The sequence below is a fragment of the Pinus tabuliformis genome, chromosome 1_2 (genome assembly GCF_031772625.1).
Source record: "Pinus tabuliformis cultivar Carrire ecotype Pingquan chromosome 1_2, CPIR1, whole genome shotgun sequence".
Classification (NCBI taxonomy): domain Eukaryota; kingdom Viridiplantae; phylum Streptophyta; class Pinopsida; order Pinales; family Pinaceae; genus Pinus; species Pinus tabuliformis.
Genome location: NC_142298.1, coordinates 893,982,819 through 894,009,077, shown reverse-complemented (window position 1 = coordinate 894,009,077; position 26,259 = coordinate 893,982,819). Strand labels below are relative to the sequence as shown.

Genomic DNA, 26,259 nt, shown 5'->3' with positions numbered 1-26,259 from the left:
TTACTGCTAGAGTAAAATAATGTGATCGTGCATTGAAAATAACCATGTCCATTGACTCCTATGCAAGGCTGGTTGACTCCTAGGATTTTATAGTATGGCTTATCCTTATTCAATTTCTCTGGATTTTAGACATTGTGATCAGGTTTGAAAACGTGTTACATCTGAATTCTTCAAGTCATGGATTTGATTCTGCATGCAGATTACATGCGCCTTTTTTGGGTGGTAAATCATACTGGCCAACAGTATTTTCTTGGGTACATATACCTCTATATTTTTGGAATGAAATTGTTTAGTCAACTGTGTTTTGTTATGATAATGGGAGTTTTTAGGGTTTTTAAACATGTGGTTCTGCGGTTTATCAGGTTTGAAAACATGTTACATCTGAAACCTTCAAGTCATGGATTTGGTTCTGCATGCAGATTACATGAGCCTTTTTTGGGTCGTAAATCATACTGGCCAACAGTATTTTCTTGCTCCATATACCTCTATATTTTTTGAATGAGCGTATGTTGTTTTGCTAGCAACATGAATTGTTTGTTATGATAATGGGAGTTTTTAGGATTTTTAAACATGTGGTTCTGCGGTTTATGAAAATGCCTTACTTATTGTAATCGAGATCATAGATTTTGATTTTAATTGGGAGCTCTCATGTCTGTGGCAAAGAGGTGGCCAATGATACGTGGTTTTGTGGCAGAACTCAGAGTAACTCCGTGATAACATGAATTCTATGAATTGATGTTATTTTTTGGTGCTTCCTGTACATTTAGTGCTAACACATGACCCCCCATCATGTATGCAATGCAAGTGGAAAAGCTATCAGTCGGCAGTGTTATCAGGATCAGACAGAACTGGTATAAACTAGCAGGTCCGACTGTTTTGAGGACCACAATAGGTGCCAAGTATTCAAGCCTGTGGCCCTACTATTGCTGTGCAATTCTCCTTTGTCTTTTATTTTCATCCTTTTACTTATATTTACCAACTTCCCCCAGCTGTGTACCAGTTTGCACCGGATGGAATGTTAGACAGATGAAGTTTTTTAGTCTGTCGGATTAATAGTTAATAGTTGAGAGAAAACTAATAGTTAAGGTGCGTAATGGGCATGTTCAAAAAGTAATCGAACGACTGCTTCTTGCTGAACGGTTTCTTATTCAAAAAGTAATCAAACGGCTGCTTCTTGCTGAACGGTTTCTTAATGGCTTAATGCGGAGTTCGGTTCTCCAGAAGAGGAAGAAATCTTGCTCAATTAACAGAATCCATACTCATCCCATGAATAGAAGGGAAGCCTAATTTCTTTAACAAAACAATATTCAGCATGCCCTGAATTTAGCTGCCTCATTTCATTTTTCCATTTTCTGAAAGTGGTTCTGGCGAGATTTGATGAACAATTTTGCTGGACTATATGGTGGACGTGACGCAGAAGGTAACGGTGTTAGGGCGTGCGGATCCTAAGAAGAAAATGCAGCGAATCAGTTCAATGGCCAACGACAAGAAGAGAGACCGTCGATCAATTTGAGGGGCTGGAAGCGAAGAATACAATCATTGCAACAGCCTGAGTATTGCAGCAGGAGGGTGGAAGCTGCTGAAATCAAGGGATTATGATCTCATCACCAAACGGTCCTGCTTTTCTGGCTGTGCATAGTCTGACCCCCTCCTCTCTTATTTTTTTCGCAGAGTATATATATATATATATATATATAAAACCATAATTTTGTTATAAAATTGATTGAAATTAAAAATTGGAGTAAAAAAAATATATTTTTTAAATAATAAAAATTTACAACTGCACATCAATTCTTTGATCCTATGGTTCTATTAAAAATTTTGGTAGAGTAAGCCGTAGATAACAAAAAATGTGAGTTAGATTTTTGATTGTGTCGGTAATGTTTTGTTTATATCATTATTTTATAGGCCGAAATCAGATTGGATGACAAATTAGATTGTGTAAAAGATATCATGGAGGGGCATAGAGTTCAAGATGGATGCGATCTTGCTCTCCTAACTCTGAATGGTTTAGTGATTGATTTCATTTATTATTATTATTTTTAATACATATATATAATAATAAATTTAAATTAATATTATTATTTTAATTTTTGATGTTAAATTATTAATTATTTAATTACGCAAGAAGCACTTCAAAGTCGCCAATAAAAGCCATAAAATCATGACACTATCGTTTTGTTGGGAATCTGAAGAATAATTTTATTTGAGAAGTAATTATGACGGCATTAATATCCAAGCGAGGACCTCGGAAAGAGTTGAACATGGTTCATCTTTCAAGCTCAAAGAAGCGTGCGGACCTCAGAAAGAGTTGAACATGGGTAATCTTTCAAGCTCAAAGAAGCGTGCCTCATTGAGGAAAATCAACATATCAACATTAGAGTTGAGAATTCATGATAAGCGAGAAGATTTGTGGATTTCAATTAGTGGAAAGGTTTATGATGTTACTAAATGGTTATAAAATCATCTAGGAAGGGATCTTCCAATGTTAAATTTGGAAGGCTAGTATGTCCGATGCATTTATTTCCTATCATTTAAGCTCTATGTGGAAGCATTCAGTTAATGATTTTCCATCATGAAGATTACAAGGTTTCTGATATTTCCAAGGATTATCGTAAGCTTTTGGGTGTTTTGAAGTTGACTGGGCTCTTCACTGGGCGGCCTTTGTTAGTTTATGTTTTGATAGGTTTATGGAAGATGGCAATATTGGTTTTTTGTGTCATTGGTGTGGTGTTGGTGTTTTAGGTGGTGTTTGGCTTCATGCTGGGTGTGGGTTCTGTTGGGAGTGGTGTAGATTTAAAGTGGATGGATTGGACACATTTGACTCAATGTGGGTTGTGGGTCATAAGAAAATTGATAGGGTTATTCAGTTATGCAATTAGAAATTGCATGTTTGGATCAACATTTGAAGGTGGAGGAGAAATCATAATGCCCATCATAATTCAAGCAATAGTTTGAAGATAATTGTTTGACACTAGGAACTTTATAAATTATAGAGTGTGGTTGCATTCATGTTTAAGGGTACGAACTGATTTTGCTTACTCATGAACATTTTCACCGGATAAAGGAAAGAAAAAGTCTCAATTATAAAAAGCTATCAAGTGGCAACAACACTACTCAAATTGGGCTACATTTAGATATCATGACATATCATATTACTCTTCTTCTATGCTCCTTTTTCATATGCTATCGACTTACAACGTTTCTTTACATTTGGTGGAATTGCTAGTTTAAACATTACCATGAAATGACTCAGGATGTTTGAGAGTGGTTCCGACCTTGTTGGATTTCATATGGAGAAAGTAGAATTTTAGATTTCACTCAAAATTTAGCAGACTTAATAGTTTTTTAGGGTTTCAGGATTGGGGATTGCAATGTTTACATTGGATTTTGTCATGTATGAGGGTATCGAACTAACATTTAATTAAGAACCAATCCCTCTATGTACCTTGATATTAGTGGCATTGATTGTTGAACTCCTCTACCATGATCCTACTAAAAATGTACCCATCACTCAAACAAAATCTTGAATTGACATGCTAAGCAGTTTTTTAAATTTTTTGATTAGATCTCACTCAAAATCGAGCAGACTTGATAGTTTTTGAGGATTTCAGGGTTGTGGGGATTACAATGTTTGCATTGGATTTTGTCATGTATAAGGTTATTGAACTAGCATTTAATCAAGAGCACTGATTCCTCTATTGCAATGTTTGTATTGGATTTTGTCATGTATAAGGGTATCGAACTAGCATTTAATCGAGAGCACCGATCCCTCTATGTACCTTGATGTTAGTGGCATTGATTGTTGAACTCTCATGATCTACTAAAAATGTACCATCATTGAAACAAAATCTTGAATTGACATGTTAAGCATTTTTTAATCTTATTTTAATGCTTAGAGGGTGGTATTGATGATGAAGATCCCAATATAAGCGAAGATTTTGATGATATGTAGGTTTTTGTTGTAGCATGATTTTTTCCTGGATGCTAGGGGTCATCTAGGTCCTGTTTTTTGATGTATTTTCAGATTGCACTCGACGATATTTGGTTGTTTACACTTAGATGCTCTATAAATGAGAGATTTTATTTATAGTTTGGATTCATCTGGACTCACATGAACATATGTGGTTTTCTTCAAAATTGGAGTATTTTGTGTTTTTGGTTGACTGGTTTTTTGATCTGGTTGTTTTACAAGTTCTGGTCTGGTTCTGACTGGTTCTCAATCCGGGGCATACTGGTTCTGATAACATTGACAGTTAGCATATGCAATGCTAGTGGGAGAGCTAACTGCTAGTACGTTCCCTAATATCTATGATATAAACAGCATTTTGTGATCTTCTCTGAATGTTTAGATTGGTGATTTGGTATGGTTAGTGATTTAAATTGTTAACATGACAGTCATGTATCATATTAGTCTGTGCATCGAGTTTCATTCGCTCATTATACGGTTGATCAGATCAGCAGAGGATTATAAATGCACAAGGCCTATCTAGAATGATTAAGTTAAATTTAAAGTGTCCTTAACGCTCATTTAGATGAAATGTAACTTGAAAATGCGTTTACAGTTGAATTCTGAAGCTTGGATCTAGTCACTGAGATTATAGATGACTTTAGTATGTTGTTAAATTTATGGTGTCAAAAGCGTTTAGTTAGTTGAGACGAATATGAAACACGGGAGGCTGGATGCAGAGAATTATAAATGCAAAATGACTATCTGGAATGATCTAGGTGAATTTAAAGTGAGCATTTAGATTAAATGTAACTTGAAATGCATTTAGGGTTGAATGCTGAAGCTTGGATGATTTACGGTTCCGATTATAGTGATGATTTTAGTATGTTTTTAAGTTTAGGGTGTCAAAAGAGTAGTTGGGCGAGACGTATATGAAATAATGCGAGGATGGATGGAGAGGATTATAAGTGCAGAAGGGCTATATAGAATGAACTAGGTGAATTTGAAGAGACCTTGACGCTAATTTAAATTAAATGTAACTTGAAAATGGTTGACAGTTTAACGCTGAAGCTTGAATCTGGATTCACTGAGATTATAGTGATGCTTTTAGTATGTTTTTAAATTTATGGCGTCAAAAGAGTAGTCAAGATGAGACGAATATGAAACATGGGAGGATGAACATGAAAAAAGGTGTACATGGTTCGCATGGAGCATTGTATAAAATGACATGATTGCCAATTCTTTCATTTGGATTTTAGTGATGATTTTAGTATGTTTTTAAATTTATGGTGTCAAAAGAGTAGTCAGTTGAGACGAATATGAAATATGGGAGGATGAATATGAAAAAAAGTGTACATGGTTCGTATGGAGCATTGTATAAAATGACATGACTGGCAATTCTGTCTAATGGATTTTCATTAAGTAAACAAGGGCTGCAGGCAGCTTCAGTCCCTGGCGGGTCTGGGTCTGAAATATTAAAGGACATTATGCTAACAACAAGTGCTTAAAAAAAATGATAAGTTCTTTATGACGCTTTACAAGTTCCGAAGGCCTACCAGAGGAACATCTTCCCTAAATAACATAAATGCACTATATTACAAGTATTGCAACTATACAATATTACCAGATATTGCACGTTTTGCAACAATTAGGTTAAAAATTGTTACCAATCAATGCACAAAATTCAGACTACAGATGTCTTTCATTCCCTACCTATACTACCAGTTCAACTATGCAATGGAAGATAAAATAATAATACCCTCCTGAACGATTGCTACAGGCTTCTTTGGGCAATATATCCTTGACAGAAGTGAAAAAAATGACAACCTTGTGTTAAACACCTATACGCTAATATAGGCTAATAGATTAAACACCTATACGCTAATGGAGCAAGATTGCTAAAAGCCTCTTGAACATGAAAATCATTTCCCATAGTTTATGAAAACACAACTATGTAGTTGCAGATTTAAACACCTATACGCTAATGGAGCAAGATTGCTAAAGTCCTCTTGAACATGAAAATCATTTCCCAGAGTTTATGAAAACACAACTCTATGTAGTTGTTTGCAAGGGATGATGAACTTGGTGATAAATGCTTACACTCAGATATTTATCTCTCGATGGATATAGAAGCAACCCAAAGATCCAACGGTAAAGTGGTCAATGATTATGGATACTACTCTGCGCATTAATGGATAGATAACACGATATATTAGAAGCAACTCAAATATCCAACGGTAAAGTGGTCAACGATTGTGTAGGTAGTTTACTCCACATTTCTAGTAGGTGCCATTCATTCTCTGAAAAATGGCATTTATCAGTTTATCCAAAATGACTACATAACTGTGGCTTTGGAAAGAAAACCATTAGATGTCATGGCTAATTAAAAGCTTTAAAACCCAACGATTATATACTGGGTCTACTGCAATTGGCAGGAAATCAACTTGGAAAATAATAATATAATAATAAAGAGCATGACTGTAAACAGCAAATTAACTTAGAAAAAAAAAATAATAATATAGAGCATGACTGTAAATTTTCTAGACCTTCATTGAATAATTGAATACTTTTGCCTTTAGGCCCACACAGTATAAAAAGATAATATGCAAAAATGCAGAAACAGTTGCCATGCTGACAAAACGTTTCATAGAAATACAATGTTTTCATCCACTGCTTCTAGACCTTCATTGAATACTTTTGCCACTAGGCCCATACGTAGAGTCTACAAAGATGATATGCAGAGATTCCATAAACAGTTGGAATAAGAAATTCCAGAAATAATTGCCGTATTGACAAATATTTTCATAGAAGATACAATTTTTCATCAGTGGTTTTTATATCTTCATCGAATACTTTTGCCTTTGGACCCATACAGTGTAAAAAGAAATATGATATGCAAAAATTCCAGATAAAGTTCCCATAGTGAGACTGACAAGGTGCTGACAAGCCAAGCCCCTCTCCAATTTGGTGAGGAAAGTTTTCATACAAGATATAATTTTCATCCACTAAAATTCATTTTGACTCCTTTATTCGAGGTATGCAGGCTTTCCAGTGGCAGCGGCTGCAACTCCTTGCCACTCTCCCCAGTGCAACTTCTCCAATATCTGTGTATGTAGAGATGCCTTCCCACCTGCAAATAACAAAAGACATGGAAAATAAGCTGAATGAAGTTTAATGTAGTGTATTCTGATTCCTTATTTGAGAATGTTGTCCACACTTCAACATACTCTATTGTTGTAAGGTATGGTGTTATTCAAAGTTGGTCCCTGGGCATGCTGGTCATACAAGGACCAACCATTCACTATTTGCGCCTAATGAATGAATGCATGGTATGGAACCTGACCTCAAAGTCCTAATGTTAGTAGGCATAAGCATAGGATCAAGTAATCAGAGGCCAATCATTCACCTACAGGTAGCGCAGAAACCTAGATAAATTAATGAAGTACCATAGCTAGTGTTGAGGGGGCTCTCATTAAAGTTTGCTACCCACATCTGCACAGATGAAGAAGTAGAGACGTGGACTTATGTATTCATCTAGCTGCATGTTTTTTTCTCAGGTAATTAGTTATCATTTATATGTTTTTCTTATTTATGTTACATAACCTTGTGTAGTATCTTTTTTCTATTTATTCAATTAAAGTATACTATGCCACGAAAATAATAATTGAAATTAGAAATTAGAAATATTAATAAGAAATAAAATAACTAAAAGCACTGGTTGGGCAGGCCTGCGGGTGCATACGGCCCATGTGTCTCAACTCTTTTCTTTTACAAGGAAGGAATGACACTGTAAGGATTGTTGAGTGCGAAGAGGAGAATTATATACACGAGGAGGAGCAAATTGCAGTGTGCTGTACTGTAAACAACAATCAACTGCTTCATTGGTTATTACTAAGATGCCACTAATCTAGCTAGTTAGGGAGAGACAACAAACAATTTTCAAAAGAGGAAAAGAAAGCAATAATCACAGAGGGCATAGCTCCTTGGAAGCACTGCGACATATTCGTTCGCAAATTTTTGTTCCTGACATCTACACCAAATAAGTAAGTGTTTTTTCTTTTCTCTCAAATTTAATTTCGATAAAGTTCAAGCCAATCTAGACGAAAAGGGGTTGTTGACAAATGAATTTTTTGGAGGGTAGTGCAATAAGGAGAACTTTAGTGTAACTCTACGATCGTCAGCAACCTGACCATGAAAATCGTATTTTATTATGTCTCAAAACTATAATATGCTATAAAATTCTTGCACGAACAGGTTTTAGAGACTACATTGATAGGTTTTAGAGGTGATACCAATTTCTCGTTGTCCTATTCCCAATTCACCATATTTACATTTTGCTTGCAGTAAAATTGAAATTGCATCCCATAACTATGTTTTCCTTCCTAATCTACTCCTTATAATGAAGCAAACTTCCCTACAATTTGTCATTTGAGGGGCATAATGCATTATAGGATTTGTTCATTACATCGAAGTTCACGAGCAATACAACAATAAATGATATATGATAATCTAAGTTCACGAGCCAGACAATAATAAATGGTATACGATAATCTATGCCTAGTTTTGTGCTCTGCCCTAATTTTTTGCATGCCCTAGAAGCCACCTTGTTTCTGAAAATTAACAAACACAAAAATAAATAAAGCAGTATCGTTGAGGCTAGAGAACATGCCTCTAGATTATGCCACTTGTACCATCCCCGCAGTGGATAGAATGTGACAATGGCCATCAACTATTTGGCTTCTTTGTGGATGAGCTATATGTATGTTATTTATTTTTTAGTAATTTTGCAGCTAGTGCAATAGTTTCGAGATAACAACTTCCCCTTAGAAGCTGATTTAAGGTCTTACCTAGTCAGTTGAAAAATTTGGTTGCAGGTAACTATGGGTGGAGTAAAAAAGATAAGGGTATTGATAAATCGGCATGCAAGAAGGGAAACCAGACTTGAAAGCAAGAAAGCTACACAAAATGCAAGCCAAGTGAGAAAGACCGGCATGCAAGAATGGAAACCAGACCTGAAAACTAAAAAGCCACACAAAATGTAGGAAATAAGGAAGCAAGATTTAATAAGTTTAGACTTAACTTCACGAAATTGATTGAGAAACTCGAGGCCAATCGTTGCACCTCTCCTTTGGTGGCTCTCAAAGCCAAGTTCAAGCAACAATGTCTATTTCTCCTTTGTTGGTTCTCAAAGCCAAAGTTCGAGCAACAATGTCTTCAGATTCGAAGATCAGCTCATTGCTCTCAAAGCCAAAGTTTGAACAACAATGTCTTCAGAGGCGAAGATCAACGCACTGCTCTCAAAGCCAAAGTTTGAGCAACAATGTCTTCAGAGGCGAAGATCAGCGCACTGCTCTCTGGGGTATGCATCGCCTAAGAAAGGTGTCATTTACAATACTAGAGCTTACATCTGAATATCAGCTCATTGCTCTCTGGGGTATGCACTGGCTAAGGAAGGCGTCATTTACAATACTGGAGCCTACAATACTAATGTTGCATGCATGCAGAAGGGCATGTGGAAAGGGCCTTGGAAGGACATTGGCTGCTGTAATTTTGGACGTATGCACTGCTATAAACGTTTGGATATAGAAAAAACTTTTGCACGAGGAAACTTTGGATAAGAGACTTTGCCACAACTAGGCTATGGTTAAAATAAAATTGGGCCAACCTTCCTGCATTGGGGTATGTGAAGTTTACAATAAGAAGTAGAATGTTTTCCCTTCAAATACTTTGGTTAAAATTTTGATGAATGAAATTTTCAACTTAACACTTTAGTTTAAATTGATAGAAACCAAAAAAGAATAGGTCAACCAATGAATTAATTGGTGGTCAACGATCGAACAATTGCTATAGTCCTCCCTGAGAAACTCGAGGCCAATCATTGCACCTCTCCTTTGGTGGTTCTCAAAGCCAAGTTCAAGCAACAATGTCTATTTCTCCTTTGTTGGTTCTTAAAGCCAAAGTTCGAGCGACAATGTCTTAAGAGGCGAAGATAAGCGCACTGCCCTCAAAGCCAAAGTTCGAACAACAATGTCTTTAGAGGCGAAGATTAGCTCACTGCTCTCAAAGCCAAAGTTCGAACAACAATGTCTTCAGAGGCGAAGATTAGCGCACTGCTCTCAAAGCCAAAGTTTGAGCAACAATGTCTTTAGAGGCGAAGATCAGCGCACTGCGCTCTGGGGTATGCACCACCTAAGAAAGGCATCATTTACTAAACTGGAGTTTACATCTGAAGATCAACTCACTGCGCTTTGGGGTATGTACTCTGGGGTATGCATAGGCTAAGGAAGGTGTCATTTACAATATTGGACCTTACAATACTAATGTTGCATGCATGCAGAATGACATGTGGAAAGGCCCTTGGAAGGACATGTGGAAAGGGCCTTGGAAGGACATTGGCTGCAGTAACTTTAGAGGTATGCACTGCTATAAACGTTTGGATATAGAAAAAACTTTTGCACGAGAGGTATGTGAAATTTACAATAAGAGGTAGAATGTTTTCCCTTCAAATACTTTGGTTAAAATTTTGATGAATGAAATTTCCAACTTAACACTTTAGTTTAAATTTGATAGAAACCAAAAAAATTTAGGTCAACCAATGAATCAATTGGTGGTCCACGATCGAACGATCGCATCGCAGGGACTAATAAAAATATTCCAAGTGATTATGATGTTCATACCTCGTGATATGGTATAGAGATGTCACGGTCTATTGGTTGATGCTCCCGCCATTAGGCAGGGATACATTTGATGTGATGTTTAAATGATCCTTTGAAGATTGAGCGCTATTCAACCGAAAGTGCTCCATTCAAGGAATTATCACCACAATTTTAGAGATGGCAAGATAACGTTTGGAGCAGGGGGACTGATTTGAGGCCAATAAATAGAGTAGCCATGTTTATTGAGTTATATTACAGGAAGATGAACAAAACTCCTAATTAGTACGCGCAATGCAGAGTGTTTGTCATTGAAGAGTGGAGAAATTGCTACTTTATTGTTATATGTGAAAGTGAAAATATCGCCTCAACGTGCATACATTGTGTAGTGCAACCACCATGTGTCCATGTTTTCAAGTTTCATGTCATCATTCTACACACTATGCTTGCCACAATGGCTATTGCTAACTTAGTGTAATTAAAAGGTTTAAATGGCTACATTGTTCACTTGTTTAATGACATTTACTCTTAAGAATTGAATAATTGTAAACAAAAAAAGGTGTAGAGGGCTCAGTAACCAATATTTGTTGCAGTCGATTATGAATAATGACAAAATGTACGTTTCTATAACTACTAAAAGAGGCAAGGACTATTTTTCTATGCAACTATCACACTTGTTAAATAAATAAGTGACTTTAATAATGTTTTGACTATAATTTTCTCTACAAAGACTTTCTCCACAACACCTTCTCCAAACTTGTTTCTCACACACATTTATACACAGTGGTTCAATGCCTTTGTCAATGAACTAGATTTATAGCAGAGAGTTATAACAACAACAACTATAATGGCACCACAACGACTCTGCAAATTGTGACTGGTCACAACCTTAGAACAACCATTGCAAACTGATTGCAAGGGTTCACGATGGTGACGACAATGGCTAGCAGTGGTGGCTAGAACTTAAGGACACGAGATTCTTTCCCAGGCCTTGTGGTACTGCTCTTTGCTCGTTCCCAGTGAACTGAACAAACACTAGATAACAATGACAACGACTCAACAACAATATGAAAAACTCTTTAATGCTTTTATCCAAACCTCACACTCAAATTTTCTCCTTAAATGATCTGAAATTCAAAATACTATTTGAGGTGCCAAGCTCTACACTATGTGAAGAGACTTAAGCCATCTGTATATGCTTAGGTCTTTTGGCTCTCTCCCTTGGGGCATTGCATTGTATTGCATGTCCTCCTCATCATTAAATGGGTTTCACATAAATTAGAATAATCTAAAATTGTTTCATATTAATCTCTTCTAAAAATATTTAAGATTTTCCTAAATTTCTAAAAATATATGAGATTTGTACTAATTTTATAACAATATTTTGATTAACAATGTTTAAAAATATTTTCCAAAAATAGTAACTAAATGTCTAAATGCTTTAGTTAATACAAAGGATTATTTCATATTAATATTAAAAGATTAGTAACATATTAATATTAAAAAAATAATTTTTAAAGTTATACCAAATTTCTGTAAAACACTTTTTAAATCATATTACTTTTTCATAAATAGAAATTATATATTTAAAATAATAATTACATTCTGTATTTTAATTTTCTTTTTATATTATACCCAAATGTTTTTTATATAACTTTAATAAACAAAATTGGTAATCATATATTTGAGTTTTTTCAATTTTCATTGCAACTTTCGTAGCATAATTTTACACCCATCATAGATATTTGCCGATAAAGGGCCACTTTTCACGGCAAGAGCTAACCAGCCTGCCATAGGGCTTTAAATGCCCGTATGGAGGCGACCCTTATCATGGATGTCCATATCAATAATTGTAATAGGTATAAACTTGTAAAGAATCTAATTGGTACTAAAATAAAAAAAAAAATAAATGAAGGATAATCCATAATCAAAGTCAAATGACAACATAAAAATCAAACCACTCTTCTCAATAATAATGGATCGACCATCTAACTCGTTTTGAAATTTTAGTGTTGTTTTTCTATCCAGTTGTCCAAAGCACGCCACAATGCACGTCAGCGTAGAAAGTTCAGCGGCTTTAGAATTACAAGTATTAAATACTTACCGAAGCACTGCACAGTAGGAGAAAAAGACAGGGGACAGTGACTCGCTTCAATATGTATCTAGCTATCGAGAGCCGGACTCCATGTGAAAAGTGGGCAAGAGCTAACCAGCGTGCCATAGGGCATTAAATGCTCGTGAGAAGAGTAGTTTGATTTTTATTTTTGATATGGACATCCATGATAAGAGCCGCCTCCATACGGGCATTTAATGGAATTTAGTGAAAAAATTTAATGTGAAATTTTAATTTGTGTTATTTACATTGGTTTTTTGAATGTATATATAGATTCAGCGCCCTCAGGCACTTAAATACTTATAAAAGAATTATTCATCAAACTTATGATTACAATAAATACTTACCAGATTTTAGAAAAATAAGATAAAAACTCAGAAAACTTCCCAAAAAAAAAAAAAAAAAACTTCCAAAAAATTAAAACAAAAACAACTCGTTTGAATTTTCATAGCATTAAATTAACACTCACTCTACTCAATTTCCATTTTCAATGGTTCATCCCAGTGAGATACATTATATTAACACTCAACTTACTTTTCTTTTAAATGATTTATGCACGTGGGGTGCCAAATTTGACTACTTTTCATTTCGGGGGAGGGGGACCGTGGTTTGGGATGTTCACTGAAACCGCCACTTTTCCTTTGGAAAAAGGGAAGCACTACGTGAGAGTTAATATTAATATATACATTGATAAGTATTTTATTCATTAAAGACAACTCACCGCTGGATTCCCTCCATGTGAGCACTGTTTATAGATTTGTTTTTTTAATAGCGACAACTCATCGCCAGATTCCGGGGATTTTCATTTGACTTGAAAGACTCAGTATGGAGTTGCTATAATTGTGACAGTTGATGTCGACTTTCATATGCTCGTGAGTTTTCAGAACAACATTATATTAACACTCTATTTTGCATTTTTTATGTTTATGCAAGTGGGGGTACGGCAGACTGGTGAGCTCTGGCACACTGGTTCGCTCTTGCCCATGGTAATGGCCGCCTCCATAAGGGCGGCCGCCTTAGTATTTGGTGGTTGACAAGACGTAATTAGTATTTTAGCTCTTGCCCATTGTAAGGGCGGCCTCCTCCATAAGGGCGGCCGCCTTAGTGTTTAGTGTTTGGTGGTTGATAAGACAATTAGGTCAGAGGCCGCCCACTTACCAATAACCCATAATAGCTCTGTTTATTAGCGATATAGCACCAGCGTTGAAAGCTGCTCTTCCCCCAATTTATATAAATAAGCCAATGCACCCATAATTCTGGCCCAGCGATCCCAATATCGTCCACCTTCGCATTTAGTGAGAGGGAAAATAGGTCTGTCATTAATTGAGACTGCGCCTCCTTCATGGCGGAGCCGAATCCAAATCCAACAGCCAGAGATGATGAAAAGCAGGGAGAGGGAGAAGTATTGTTTAACGCTACCCGCCATGAGCATGAGCTCTTGCTGTTTGAGGGTCTTCCGGCGTACACATGCAGCGGCTGCAAAGAATACGGAGCCAACAGGGGTTACAAGTGTAAGATTTCTTCTGGTTCGAAGTGTAAGAATTTCACTCTGCACGAGGTCTGCGCCGCCCTCCCTGACGCCATCCAACACCCGTTTCGCAGCGACGTGATCATCAAGTTTCGTTCCAAGACGTTTCTGAGGCATCACTGCAGTGCCTGCTACGAGGTGATGAAAGGTTTTGTGTTCGAAACTGAAAGGCATAACACAAGGCTCCATCCCTTGTGTGTGGCGCTTCCTAAAATACTCGACTACGGTGGGCACGCAAATCACAAACTCAAAATTGTGACGGGTGATTTAAAGGGGAAAGCATACACTTGCAGCGCCTGCGATGGTTACATCGCTTGCGGTGGTTGGAGATATCGGTGCGAGGATGTGGCGTGTAAGGTTTACGTGGATCCGAGCTGCGCTAAAAATGACATTTTTGGACTCTCAGAGCATGGTATTCATCGAGTTGCATCCGTGGGTCCCAGCACATCTGCCAGTAAAAGTGCTCGTTTGGTTCAGGCAATCGTCAGTGGGGCAGTAAGTGGGCTCTCCAACTCATGAAGTAGTAATATTTTGGAAATATTTTTTAATTTACAATAAGCACATCTGCCGGTAAAAGAGCTCGTTTGGTTCAGTCAATCGTCAGTGGGGCAGTAAGTGGGCTCTTCAGCTCATGAAGTAGTAATATTTTGGAAATATTTTTTAATTTACAATAAGCACATCTGCCGGCAAAAGAGCTCGTTTGGTTCAGTCAATCGTCAGTGGGGCAGTAAGTGGGCTCTTCAGCTCATGAAGTAGTAATATTTTGGAAATATTTTTTAATTTACAATAGAGCTCGTTTGGTTCGGAAAGGGTTAATGAGCCTGCTATCGTGCATTAAATGTCAGTTTAGCTGCAAGCTCGATAGCCATATAAAACAGACGCGCCGTGTTTTCCGAATGGTTCAGTCAATCGTCAGTGGGGCAGTGAGTGGGCTCTTCAGCTCATGAAGTAGTAATATTTTGGAAATATTTTTAAATTTACAATAAACATAAATTTAGATTTATTTTAGACTTAGGACATGAATATCTATATGTAAGTTTTTGTTTGTATTTTTTCAGCACAAATGTAAGTTTTTGTTTGTTTGTTGGTCGTGTAAATTTCACTCATAAAAATGAATATTTATCTGTAAATTTGCAATCATTTTCATCTTGATTGTCATCTATTCTGATTTTATCATTTTATCTTATTTTCTTGAGCTCTAGTTTTTAAAGCATCTCCCAATTAAAAGTCTTTGGTCCAATTCTCCTCTATATTTTTTTGTGAACATAACGTCACTGATTTAATTATCCTCCATACCCTAAGAGTTAAACCCATCATTAAGACAAAGAAAAGAGAAATGCCTGAAATACTATTGCCACAAAAACATAGCAGTTAGCGGTCACCAATATCTGCATCTCTCCATAAACCACACTCAAATTAAAAAATAAAAATAAATGATACATGGTTTTCAATTATCTTTCTGTACTTTTATCCTCTGTTGGATACAACATCACGCAGCGTGATTATTTTCGAGAGCGAGTACTTATATTTTTTGTGGATTATATTAATAACTTATAGCGTCTCCGTAACAATGGTGAATGATAAAAAGCAAGAGGGGCAAAGTAACCGTTTAACCGTTTAAGGTTTCCAACAGTCTACTAATATAAGGAATTGACTCAAGGAGATTAGCAAAAATGACCAGGGGTTCGAATTTTATGAATTGATGGTATTTATCATTATCATTGGATAAAAATGAGATGATAGGTTTTTTTATTTTAAAATTTTATTTTTATAGGTTGAAAAAGCAGAAGAAAACTTTTAATTTTTAATTTATTTTAAATTAATTAAAATATAGGTTGAACGGCTTAGTGAATCTTTTACTATTTAATTATCTTTATAAAACTATATATTTTTTTAATTTTAAATGTGAATTTAAAACTTGAAGTAATTTTAAATGATTTTGTTTGAATTTTCTTTAACGTTTATTGTCTACTTTATATGTTTTTTATAGTATAATTTCATTTAGGTGTTTGAGTATTTTTATTTATAAAGTGAAGCAATTTTAAGAAATTTAGTTTCAAGCTAGTGCATCTACATAAATTAAATGTATGATAAATGTACATAAATATTTAAAAAAACCTACTTTACTATGCAACTTACATTACTGAAATAATAAAAAATCATAAAAAATAACTAAGTTATATTTTTAAGTCTAGATTAACTTAGCTCCACATTGTGGCTTCAACTTCCTTAACTAATTATGCCTTAAATAGTTGATCTTTTGCAAATTTTGGTCTGGGTTTCTCTAGTTGGGGAGATATTGAAGAACTCACAAGATCACAGAAAATCCAAACTCTCTTAAGGAAATAGATTTATTAGATATGATATATCAAAAGTTGCTCACCAACAAATTCAACATAATCAGTGAATCAACGAAACATTCAAACAAATGAATTGGCATTCAAACAATCAGTTCCAATTTGATGAAATAAACAACTCAACATGCAACCCCTAGGAGGATACCAAAATTAGAATTTAGGAGCCCAAAATCTCATATTGGCACCTCTGATTAAGTAATTAGCACTCCTAAATATACCAAAACTCCACAAAGTCCTAAGTTTGTAGAGGCAAAATCGAAGATGAAAACCATAATGCTACAAAAACAGATCTAGAATTACAAATCATGAGAACTGCATCCCTCTATGGTAAGGCCTGCTACATGAAATTTAGCTCCAGGAATACTGAGTCAAATGAGGATCATAATCAACTAAAAGATCTAGAAAAATAACAATAAATGATCTTAGAGCTAAGAATGATAGCTAGTCCATTGGTCCATGGCTCAATCCACATTACAAGTTCATTACAAGTTCTCAACTAGGGTCGATCTTGAGGGTGATGGAAATCCTTTGTGGGATGAGAATCCTAAGATCACCATTACCAACAAATCCTTGTTGATTAATGCAGAGGAAATGAATTCCCTCATTGATTATTTTCCCCATCAGATAGAATTGGCAATAGAGATTCAAGAGTCGATCGTTCACTGTGAGCTATAGAATTTGGGGTCAGATTTGATTTCAAGATTTACTCTGGACTCCCTCACAAATCTCCTAGATCTAGACGAGAAGGTGGGGAAATGCGTAATGGTATACATGGAGGATATTTGCTTAATGGCTACCATAATACTATCACCAAGTACTCCATGTACATGTGGGAGTTGTAGGAAGCACTAGATGAGATTTCTAAAAACATTTCATGTAGCTGCATACATCACATGCTTCATGTGGTTGGTTCTATATTGCATGCAATAGATTATCTGAACCTATGGCTAGAAGAGTTCAACTTGCACAACTCCCAATGGAAAGTGCTTCAATATTGTTTCTCACATGCCACAACTCCTCATGGTTTTGATACCAAAACAAGAAAAACAAAGACAATATAGAGAGATAGAATAACTATGCAACTTATTCTGGTCTACAAATGGAAACTTCCATTTTTTCTTCTGCTTCTTTGAGGTTTTCTATCAACCACTTTACCTGTTCTTGTTGCAGCCTTCTATGCAACTTAGGCCACTTCACTGGCTTCCTCTTCAAGACCCAACCTTGTCTTTGGTTCTCCTCTAGCAGCATTACTAACACATCGAGTTCTTCTCTTATCTCATCTATTTCCTTGTCAATCTCTGCTTGACTTATCTGTTTCCTATGGATTGTTTGAGCACCCTTCTCATTCATCTTGTAGCCTTCCTCTGAATCTTCCATATGACTATCCATAGCCATCTTCTCTGCTATGTGAGCTCTACACTTGCAACCAATCAACTTCCTTCTCAATTGATTTTCTCACCAAGCTTCTCCTCTTCTTGGTCTCCAAGTCGTCTTTATTTAGAATTTTCACTGAGCAATCTTGCTCTCTCTCTGGTTTCTTCACTCACTTCTCTTAAGGACTCCTCTGTCCCTATCTGTTCCAAGCCTCAGCTGGAATGAGGTTCTTCTACAATCTCTAAGAACATCCAAAAATTCTTCTACAGTCTTACTACTGTAGTCCCGTGCCCAACATTGCCATTCATTCAATTGCGGCAACTTTCATACCTTTTGTATCATAAATCTTCATAAGCAAAACATCCTTCTCGTAGGAAATTTTCTTCCCTTCCCCTGCTCTGATACCAAAATGATGCAACCATACGGCTGCTACACCCTCACACCTTATTGGGACTATTTCACCCTTAAAAACCTTTAAAGTTTCATGCCCCCATATACATATCAGAAGCGTTCTCATATGCTTTTGCTTTAAAAACCTGGGACCATACCATTTTACTGCAATACATAGAAACACGGGAAAATCAAACAAAACCCCGCTCCGAACGCTTTAACCAGAACTCAAATTTTATAAGCTCGCTTCTATAAATATCGGTGGATCCATCCTTTGGTCCATCACCGTCCCACTGTCATTCCATATCTCTGATCTCCGATGTCCGATTCTTCTCCGATCTAACGGTCAGCATTGATTCTGAACATTTAAACTGACACCAGTTCTCCATTATCGATTTGCGCATAGCGGATATGACAGTCCATATCTTATTTCGGGCGGACAATTTATACGAGGGTTAACCGCCCGATAAAGCAGTTTCCCTATTCACCCTCACTGCTACGTGTCGAAGGGTGAATGGGATCGGGTGACCACCACTCAATACCATTTACAATCCTTCCGCCATTCGAAATACCATACACTGTTACAAAACTGCTTCCGCGATCCAATGGCCACGGTTGATCGCGATCTGACGGCTACGATTTAATCGCATATCGCATGGTCGCAATCCTCCAAGCCAGGCTCTGGCCACTCTAAAGCGTTGATCTGATATTCTTACGGACCCGATAAAGTATAAAGCCTCGTCTATAAATGGTTCAAGTCCGGATTCCAAATCCGACTATGTTTTGCGCTCATTCTTAGTGTAAACTGGGTTTTTCACTTGCGGGACCAAAACTATGTAAAAAGATTTTGCCGACCCGCATCAAACAATGATATTTAAAATAAAGCCATGACTGTTGTCAATCACATGACCTAGGCTTTTAAACATAACAAAACTAAGGGATAATCACCCGGCCTGAATACAAAGAATCTGAAAGCACAAGGGTTTCCGCAGGCTCGAAAATCAATTATAAACACAGCAATATCATTCATTCAACATAAAACGATTACATAGTCTCGCCTTGGCCGATTACACAGATTAAAAGACCTCTATTTCAATTACAATCCACACACTATTTTGCGCTCCTGAATCCTTCCTCTTTGGCCTGATTCTTCAATTAGTGGCCTCTATTCCTAAACTACCTGTAGGCTTACAATTCCCTCGTGAATCCTCTCTCTCTGTCTCCTCTCGACTCCCCCTTCCAGAAAATAAATGAAATTACATATATGTTCCATCTAACAGTTTCCTTCCACAAATGAAGGAATTCACTATATTTTAAGAAATCAAATCCTACTCTAACTAATCAATATAGCTAATTGGCTTGATCTCCACGCAGGGAGGATCACTTGCCATTTTATTCCCAATTCTGTTCAGAATTAGGCAACAAATTAACCACTTACATAATTTGAAATTAATACAATTTAAATAACCAATTCTTCCTCCAAAATTTCATTAGCCACAACATGTGACCACACCATCACATTGCTGGCTAGGTCTAGATGCTCATGCATCACTAATTTAATATAGAAGAATGGATTAGTACAATACATCCCTCTAATTAACTCTAACATCCTATTATTCCTAATTTTATGGATGCATTTTAAACAATAATTCTTTACATTTTGTAGTGAATATGTACTAAATGCTCACGAGTGAGATAGGAGTAGCTATCTCACATCTCTAATTACTACATTAAAATTGTTTTCTACATTATGCAAAGAAATATATTTTCCTCTAAAACAATATATATTTGTTTAGCATTTATATGACACTGCATAAAACACATTTTATTATCAATTTAAAATACATAAATTTTGTAGTGAATACTTGAGAGTGCTTATTTCACACTCATTAGCCACTCTCATTTTTTTATTGTTGCGAATGCTCATGAGTGGCTATCTCATTGTCTCTTCTTTGCTTTATTCAAATTATTTTCAAGGTTATGTAAAAATATCTATTTGCTTTTAAAAGCAACATATATTACAAAACTACATTTCTAATTTGTTTAGTATTTATCTGGCATTGCATAAACCACATTCTATTATCAATCTAAATTATATAAACATGTGAAATGAAAATATTATATATGTAGAATTATATTATTTGTAATATGTTTAATTATTTTATTAATGCTTAAGGTTGTAAATTTATATGAAATCTATCATTGAATCATATTTATTGTTTGTAAATCTAGTTGTAGTAAGTATTTAATTATGAAGATTTAAAATTTTTATAACAATATTTCATTTAATTTATTTCAAAATATAATCTATTTTTTTATTAATATTTTTTGATTTGATAGGTTAAATAATAATGTTTGCACAAAAGCTAAATCATAGTTAATTGAAATAATTTATTAGTAGTGTTTGAGTTCTGTTAAGGCACTCCACCGTGATCAAGAGCTCTCTTAAGGCACTCCTTGATGTGAAGTCATTATTTCAATTCCCTTTGAGGTGATATCTTGGACATGATGAAGATGTAGTCCCACCAAGCCTACAAAAAAAAACTTATTAATAGTGTTGAAAGAAATAGACTTTAAATCTTACTTTTCTATCAATCCATTTTCTTACATAAAGAAAAATAAAACCTAACCAAAAAATTCTAAAAAAATCCCATAAATATAATAATAATTAATTTATTAATCTATTTTTATAACTAAATGAAAATAAAATCTAGCCAAAAAAATTATTTTTCTTCTTAAAAATAAATTAAATAAGATTTCTAATAATTAGAAAAAAAGAAAATGAGAAAAAAAATAAAAAAAAATAAAAATTAATAATAGATAATCAAAAAAATCTATTTTCGTTTCGAAAATAAATCAAATATGAAAAGACAGCATAAATCAAATAAGTTTATTAATCTATTATTAATTCATTTTCTTACATAGAAAAAAATTAAGAAGATTAGATTCCGTTGAAAAAGAGCTTGATTTGATTTGACGTTTATGTTGCGATTATGAATTCTAACTCGTTTGTACCCTGCATCAACATAGACAACTCTATTCCATGTTGACCAATGTTATTTTCATTTTAATTATGAAATTTAGGGATTGTATGGGCTTAACCAGAAAGTTTAACGATGTGTAAATTTGAGTCAATATCAGTCATTGAAGGGCTTAACAGAAAGGTTTAACAACAATGTTTGATTATTGCCTTTGTTGGTTATTCAAATAATCCAAAACCATAGTCAAATCAGATTGAAAGGTCGTTGAGAGGTTTGAAATAATCCAAACAAGGGAAGCTGCATCGCAACAAGTCCCTGCTTTGACCTGTAAGGCTTTACAATGCCTTAACTTGGAAGGATTTACAAGTTATTTTTGAGGCAGCTGGAGTTTCTATATACCTTGGAAATAGCTCGTTCGTTAAGTTACTTTTGAGGCAGCTGGAGTTTCCTGTAGAGGAATAGTACAGTGCAATTTAATAAAACATTCAATATTATCTATATACTTTGGAAATAACTCTAAAACATTCAGTATTATCTATATACTTTGGAAATAGCTCGTTCGTTAAGTTACTTTTGAGGCAGCTGGAGTTTCCTGTAGAGGAATAGTACAGTGCAATTTAATAAAACATTCAGTATTATCTATATACCTTGGAAATAGCTCGTTCGTTAATGGCAGATGAACAGCTCGCAGTCATGGACATTGTAAAGATGTGGAGAACAGGCGTAGAGGGGTTCAGGGGACATTGAGGGCTGAAAGAAAGTCATGCCAATAGAGGCAACACAAAGCTGACAATTGCATTAACCCATCTAGGCTAGTTCGCCATTAACCCATCTAGGCTAGTTCGCCATATCCAAAACCTCTTCAGTCATCACCCAATCCATATCCAAAATGTATTTAATAATTTTGTTGTTTTAAACTTTGTAAAACTCACCGTGAAATGCAAGTCACGTGTTCTTCCAAACCAGGCAATAATATTGAGACCAGTTCTTTTAAATGCTTGAACCAAGATGACTGTCTTGGAATTCTGGAAGCTTCTAATAGTAATAGAAATATAAGCATGGGATTTATGTTCTTTCACATCACAAAGATTCGTATCTTTTAAGTTTTAAAACAAGGATTTAGATGCAGCCCTTTTATACTGGTATATTGCAGTATGCATTTTATCATCAGCGCTCCAAACAGCTGCAACAACTAAGTGGATAGAGGAACAAGCTACACATTATGTTTTATTAATTTTTTTCATGTCCAGAAGGAATTCCGGCTGCCTGCAGCTCTTGTTACGAAGAGTCTATATAAATTTATTTAAAACAACTATGAAGGTTATGTGATCAGATAAACAGGTTTATTAATCTGCGTGCGTGCTTTCAAAGCGAAAATGCACGTGAAGAGAATTTGCAAGGATGCCTAGCATTCGTTGAAACTGGATCCAGCTATCATCCATTTTCGACTCAAATGAGAGGAGGGTAAACTGTTTAGTATGAAATCCTAGTCCCATTTAAGCATATGACGTCAAAAGGCAACAAAATTTCCGTTCTGTCGGACAATAACTTTATAGAAATCAACTCTGACAACGAGGGTGTTGCCACAAGGAAAAGCGACTCTGTAACAGTCTATTTGCACATGGTCCTATCACATATACAGAGACTCCGTTTCCCATGTCCTCTTTCTGGATCGTCTTAATATATTGTAAGGGAACAACTCTTCTGACCAAATGCAGTGTGACCGGGAATCTGGCAGAACAATTACATTGTCATGCTCGGAATATGGCAAACAATTACATTTATTTTTATATCAATATTAAATCTTAACCAACTTGTTTTCAGCTTTCCGGAGATGTGCCAAAATGAAGAAGGTGCTTGGTTAGTTATCCAAATCTAGGATGGAGAGATAAGGGGCACTCCTTTTCGTATTGGATGAATTTTCACATTCTCCAAGGTGCAACATTCAAATTCTACATGAATGATCGAAATCACGATTCTAACAATAAATTACAGAATTTTGGGTTTTTTTCAATCTAACACTATATACAACATACCTCCAAATATTCCCGGCCTCACGTTAAATGCATCCCTATATGCTATTTTAATCTGTCAATACAAGAGAATAATCATATTGTCGCCATTCACTTGATCTTACGCGTTTCTAATTCTTCCAACCCTACTTTCAGTCTCGGTGACCACGTGAAGCTTCACATCAAGCGACACGGGATTGAAAAGTATCATCACGACCATAAGGTTCTTGCCAGTAAAGTCACCACCTGTCACTCTGTCGAACACCCGCACCGATATGGTAGAACACACTACCACAAACCAGCAGACATCTGATGGAAAACAATGAGACAAGTGGCACTCATAAATAAAACGTGTAGTCCATGCAGGTTCGTTTTTAAATTCGTAACTAGTGTATAACTTCCAGTTACTATGAATCTGGATCTGCCTGAACTTCTGCGACTAAAGCTGTCTTGGCCTGCTGCTATGCCTTGTCCTTCCCTGTCATGTGTTTACAGATAAGATGGATATATAGGAGTTCACTCTTTCTTACATTCGCAGTGAAACCTTCTTGAAAGTGTATTAGTCATCTCCTGTAGCCGGTCTTCATTTGCTGTGCGAACAAAAAGCTATGGGTCATAGGCCACAAAGCTGGGTAGGTTTATGGTGCTCTCCGATCATTGTATGAGCGAAATCCATCAGTGGTTGGAAAAGCAATAGAGTAAAGATCCTTTCGATTAGTTACAACGACACAATTCGCAGTTAGAGGGAGATCATGGTAACCGTTCATATGGCATAGTAATTATTGCCGTTATCCTACTCAAATTCTCTCAACAGTTCAGAGAACTGCCAAAGGAAGAATACCGCACTTGGATTGCACAAAAGGAAGAATACCGCACTTGGATTGTATCAAACTATTGCATATACTCCATTTTTTGCCAAAACTAAAACGCAGAAAGGGCAGAAACTGCAAGCACTGGCAGTCGAGAAGGATACTCTCGGAACTCCGAGCTTCCTCGCAGTTTTCTGTGGAAAGGAGACAACCCCGTCTGAGATAATACATGTAACTGGAGGAACGTCTGGTTGAGAATGTTTCAACTTAGCAAGCAGAGGCTAAGAAAGGGCAAAGCAGAGCACAATGTTAGCAACATCACAGTATTTGCAGTTGTTGGTCACCTGGACAAGCACCCCGGGGAAAGGCTTTTCTTGTAAAACCCAGATTAGGCAGACCGCAGGCCACCTTAACATTGACGAGGGATTACAGAGGAAAAACAAGAAGGTGCAATTCCAAATCCAATTGGAAGAGAAAGGTGCAAAAGGTACAATTTTCTCCTAATATTCTTTTTTTAATATGTGCAAAACAAGAGGCATTATTTAAACAATTATTTCAGCTTGCATTCAAAAAAAAATTAAGGGTGTGCGCCTGCATAGCTAATCACTATCCGCAAGCCAATGCCTGCCATTGATGAAACTTTTGACCAGGAACGGTTGAGCCTGCGCTGGTGTCAACTCGTGAGCCCATGAAATCCGACGCGCAGCTCGAGCTCCTGGGCCATAACAATTATACAGACCGAAGAACACAGTTCTGCAATTACCCAATACAATAATTATTGGCCGCTTAATATAACTAATAGATAAAATAATTTTTTAATGAAAATCTGTCAATATAATTTTTTATTATTTAAAATATATTTTGAATATATTAATAAATTCACAACTTTGAAAAAAATAAAATTTCTGCGAACATTTATAAACCAAGCAGTATAATTTATCATCAAAACCAGATGAATTAACTAAACAAACCATTAGATGTACGAATTAGATTAGGTGTTTATCATGTATGTGAGTCGGTAATCACTGAAAAACGTAAATACTTGTCTAATTCATACGCACCCTTCTTTACTGGTTTGATCCCAGTCGTCCCACCCTGCAATTATGTCGTCGAAGTAGGAATAAGCATAGACAATACGCGAGTATTGTCCCATGGCGCGGCCCAGGTAAAGTGGTCCTGTGCCAGTCACTCTACAGTGCACGAAGGAAAAGCCTGTCTGCTCGTTCGGCGTAGTCCGGCCTTGAGCGGCTATGGCGCCAAACACTCGAGCTATGGAATTCAGCTCACATTTCTGCATTTCAGAACTTGGATTTAGAATTACAGATCTATAAATTGGAGTTATCGAACAAGTTTGTTAGGAGGGGCGCTAAGTTCTGTATGAGTACGGAGACAACAAATAAGCTGAAAATTATAAATAATTGGAGATTTCCACATGATTGTTAAAAATATTCCAAGAAAAGATCAGCACATTTTTGCTCCTAATAACCTTTCTTAAATATTTGTGTTTTAATATCAAACATTGATAAATGAATTTTCGTTTTCTTCCACCTCTGTCATTTTTATGAAACGAATGTCGTGACTGCATGATAAACGAATTCTAGTAACTTCATAGCATGATAAACGAAGTCGTATCATTTTTGAATTTGATGCAAAGCACACTCATTCTATTCATCCCAGATTTTCTGTGGGGAAAAATTAATTCTATGAACCTGGTAAAATTCAACGACACCGATAAGTTTTATACCTTGTCTTCTGTGGTGCATAAGTTTTATCCCTTGTCTTCTGTGGTGCAGGTGCAGATGAAAGGAGCCGCACAACTTCATTCTCCAAAACGTGGTATAGGAACCAACGCTCTCTCCATTTCTGCCACTCCTCCGTTGCTCCCACTCCTGCAATTGCATGCTTCGTTTTCTAAAGGTCAGAACTTCAATGGATCAGGACACTTGGAAAAAGCCATAGTAGTTGTCGAAGCCATAGTAGTTGTCGACGAAGCCGTGGCAGCTGTACATGCAGAGACAGCGAGAAGAAGCGATGCTTCTTCTCTAGTATACTAAAGAAATATACTATGATTGACATTTGATTTTCTGATTTAA

The 26,259-nt window shown here is 36.0% G+C and overlaps 1 protein-coding gene and 1 pseudogene across 2 annotated transcripts; one reads left to right on the top strand and one right to left on the bottom strand.

Moving 5' to 3' along the window:
• Positions 1 to 13,662: 13,662 nt before the first annotated feature.
• On the top strand, positions 13,663 to 15,340 carry LOC149208830 (uncharacterized). The gene has a single exon (XM_089396179.1). The coding sequence runs from the start codon at positions 14,058 to 14,060 to the stop codon at positions 14,760 to 14,762; it is 705 nt and encodes a 234-aa protein (XP_089252305.1). The 5' UTR covers positions 13,663 to 14,057; the 3' UTR covers positions 14,763 to 15,340.
• Positions 15,341 to 24,765: 9,425 nt separating this feature from the next.
• Positions 24,766 to 25,463, bottom strand: LOC149208829 (putative pectinesterase 68 pseudogene; annotated as a pseudogene). Its single transcript, XR_016253074.1, has 2 exons — positions 25,228 to 25,463; positions 24,766 to 24,919 (listed from the first exon to the last, which is right to left on the bottom strand). The product of XR_016253074.1 is annotated as a putative pectinesterase 68 pseudogene (transcript).
• Between the last annotated feature and the right edge of the window lie 796 nt (positions 25,464 to 26,259).

Excerpts from the sequence above, each read along its gene's own strand:
- LOC149208830 (XM_089396179.1), top strand. The coding sequence starts at position 14,058 with ATGGCGGAGCCGAATCCAAATCCAACAGCCAGAGATGATGAAAAGCAG.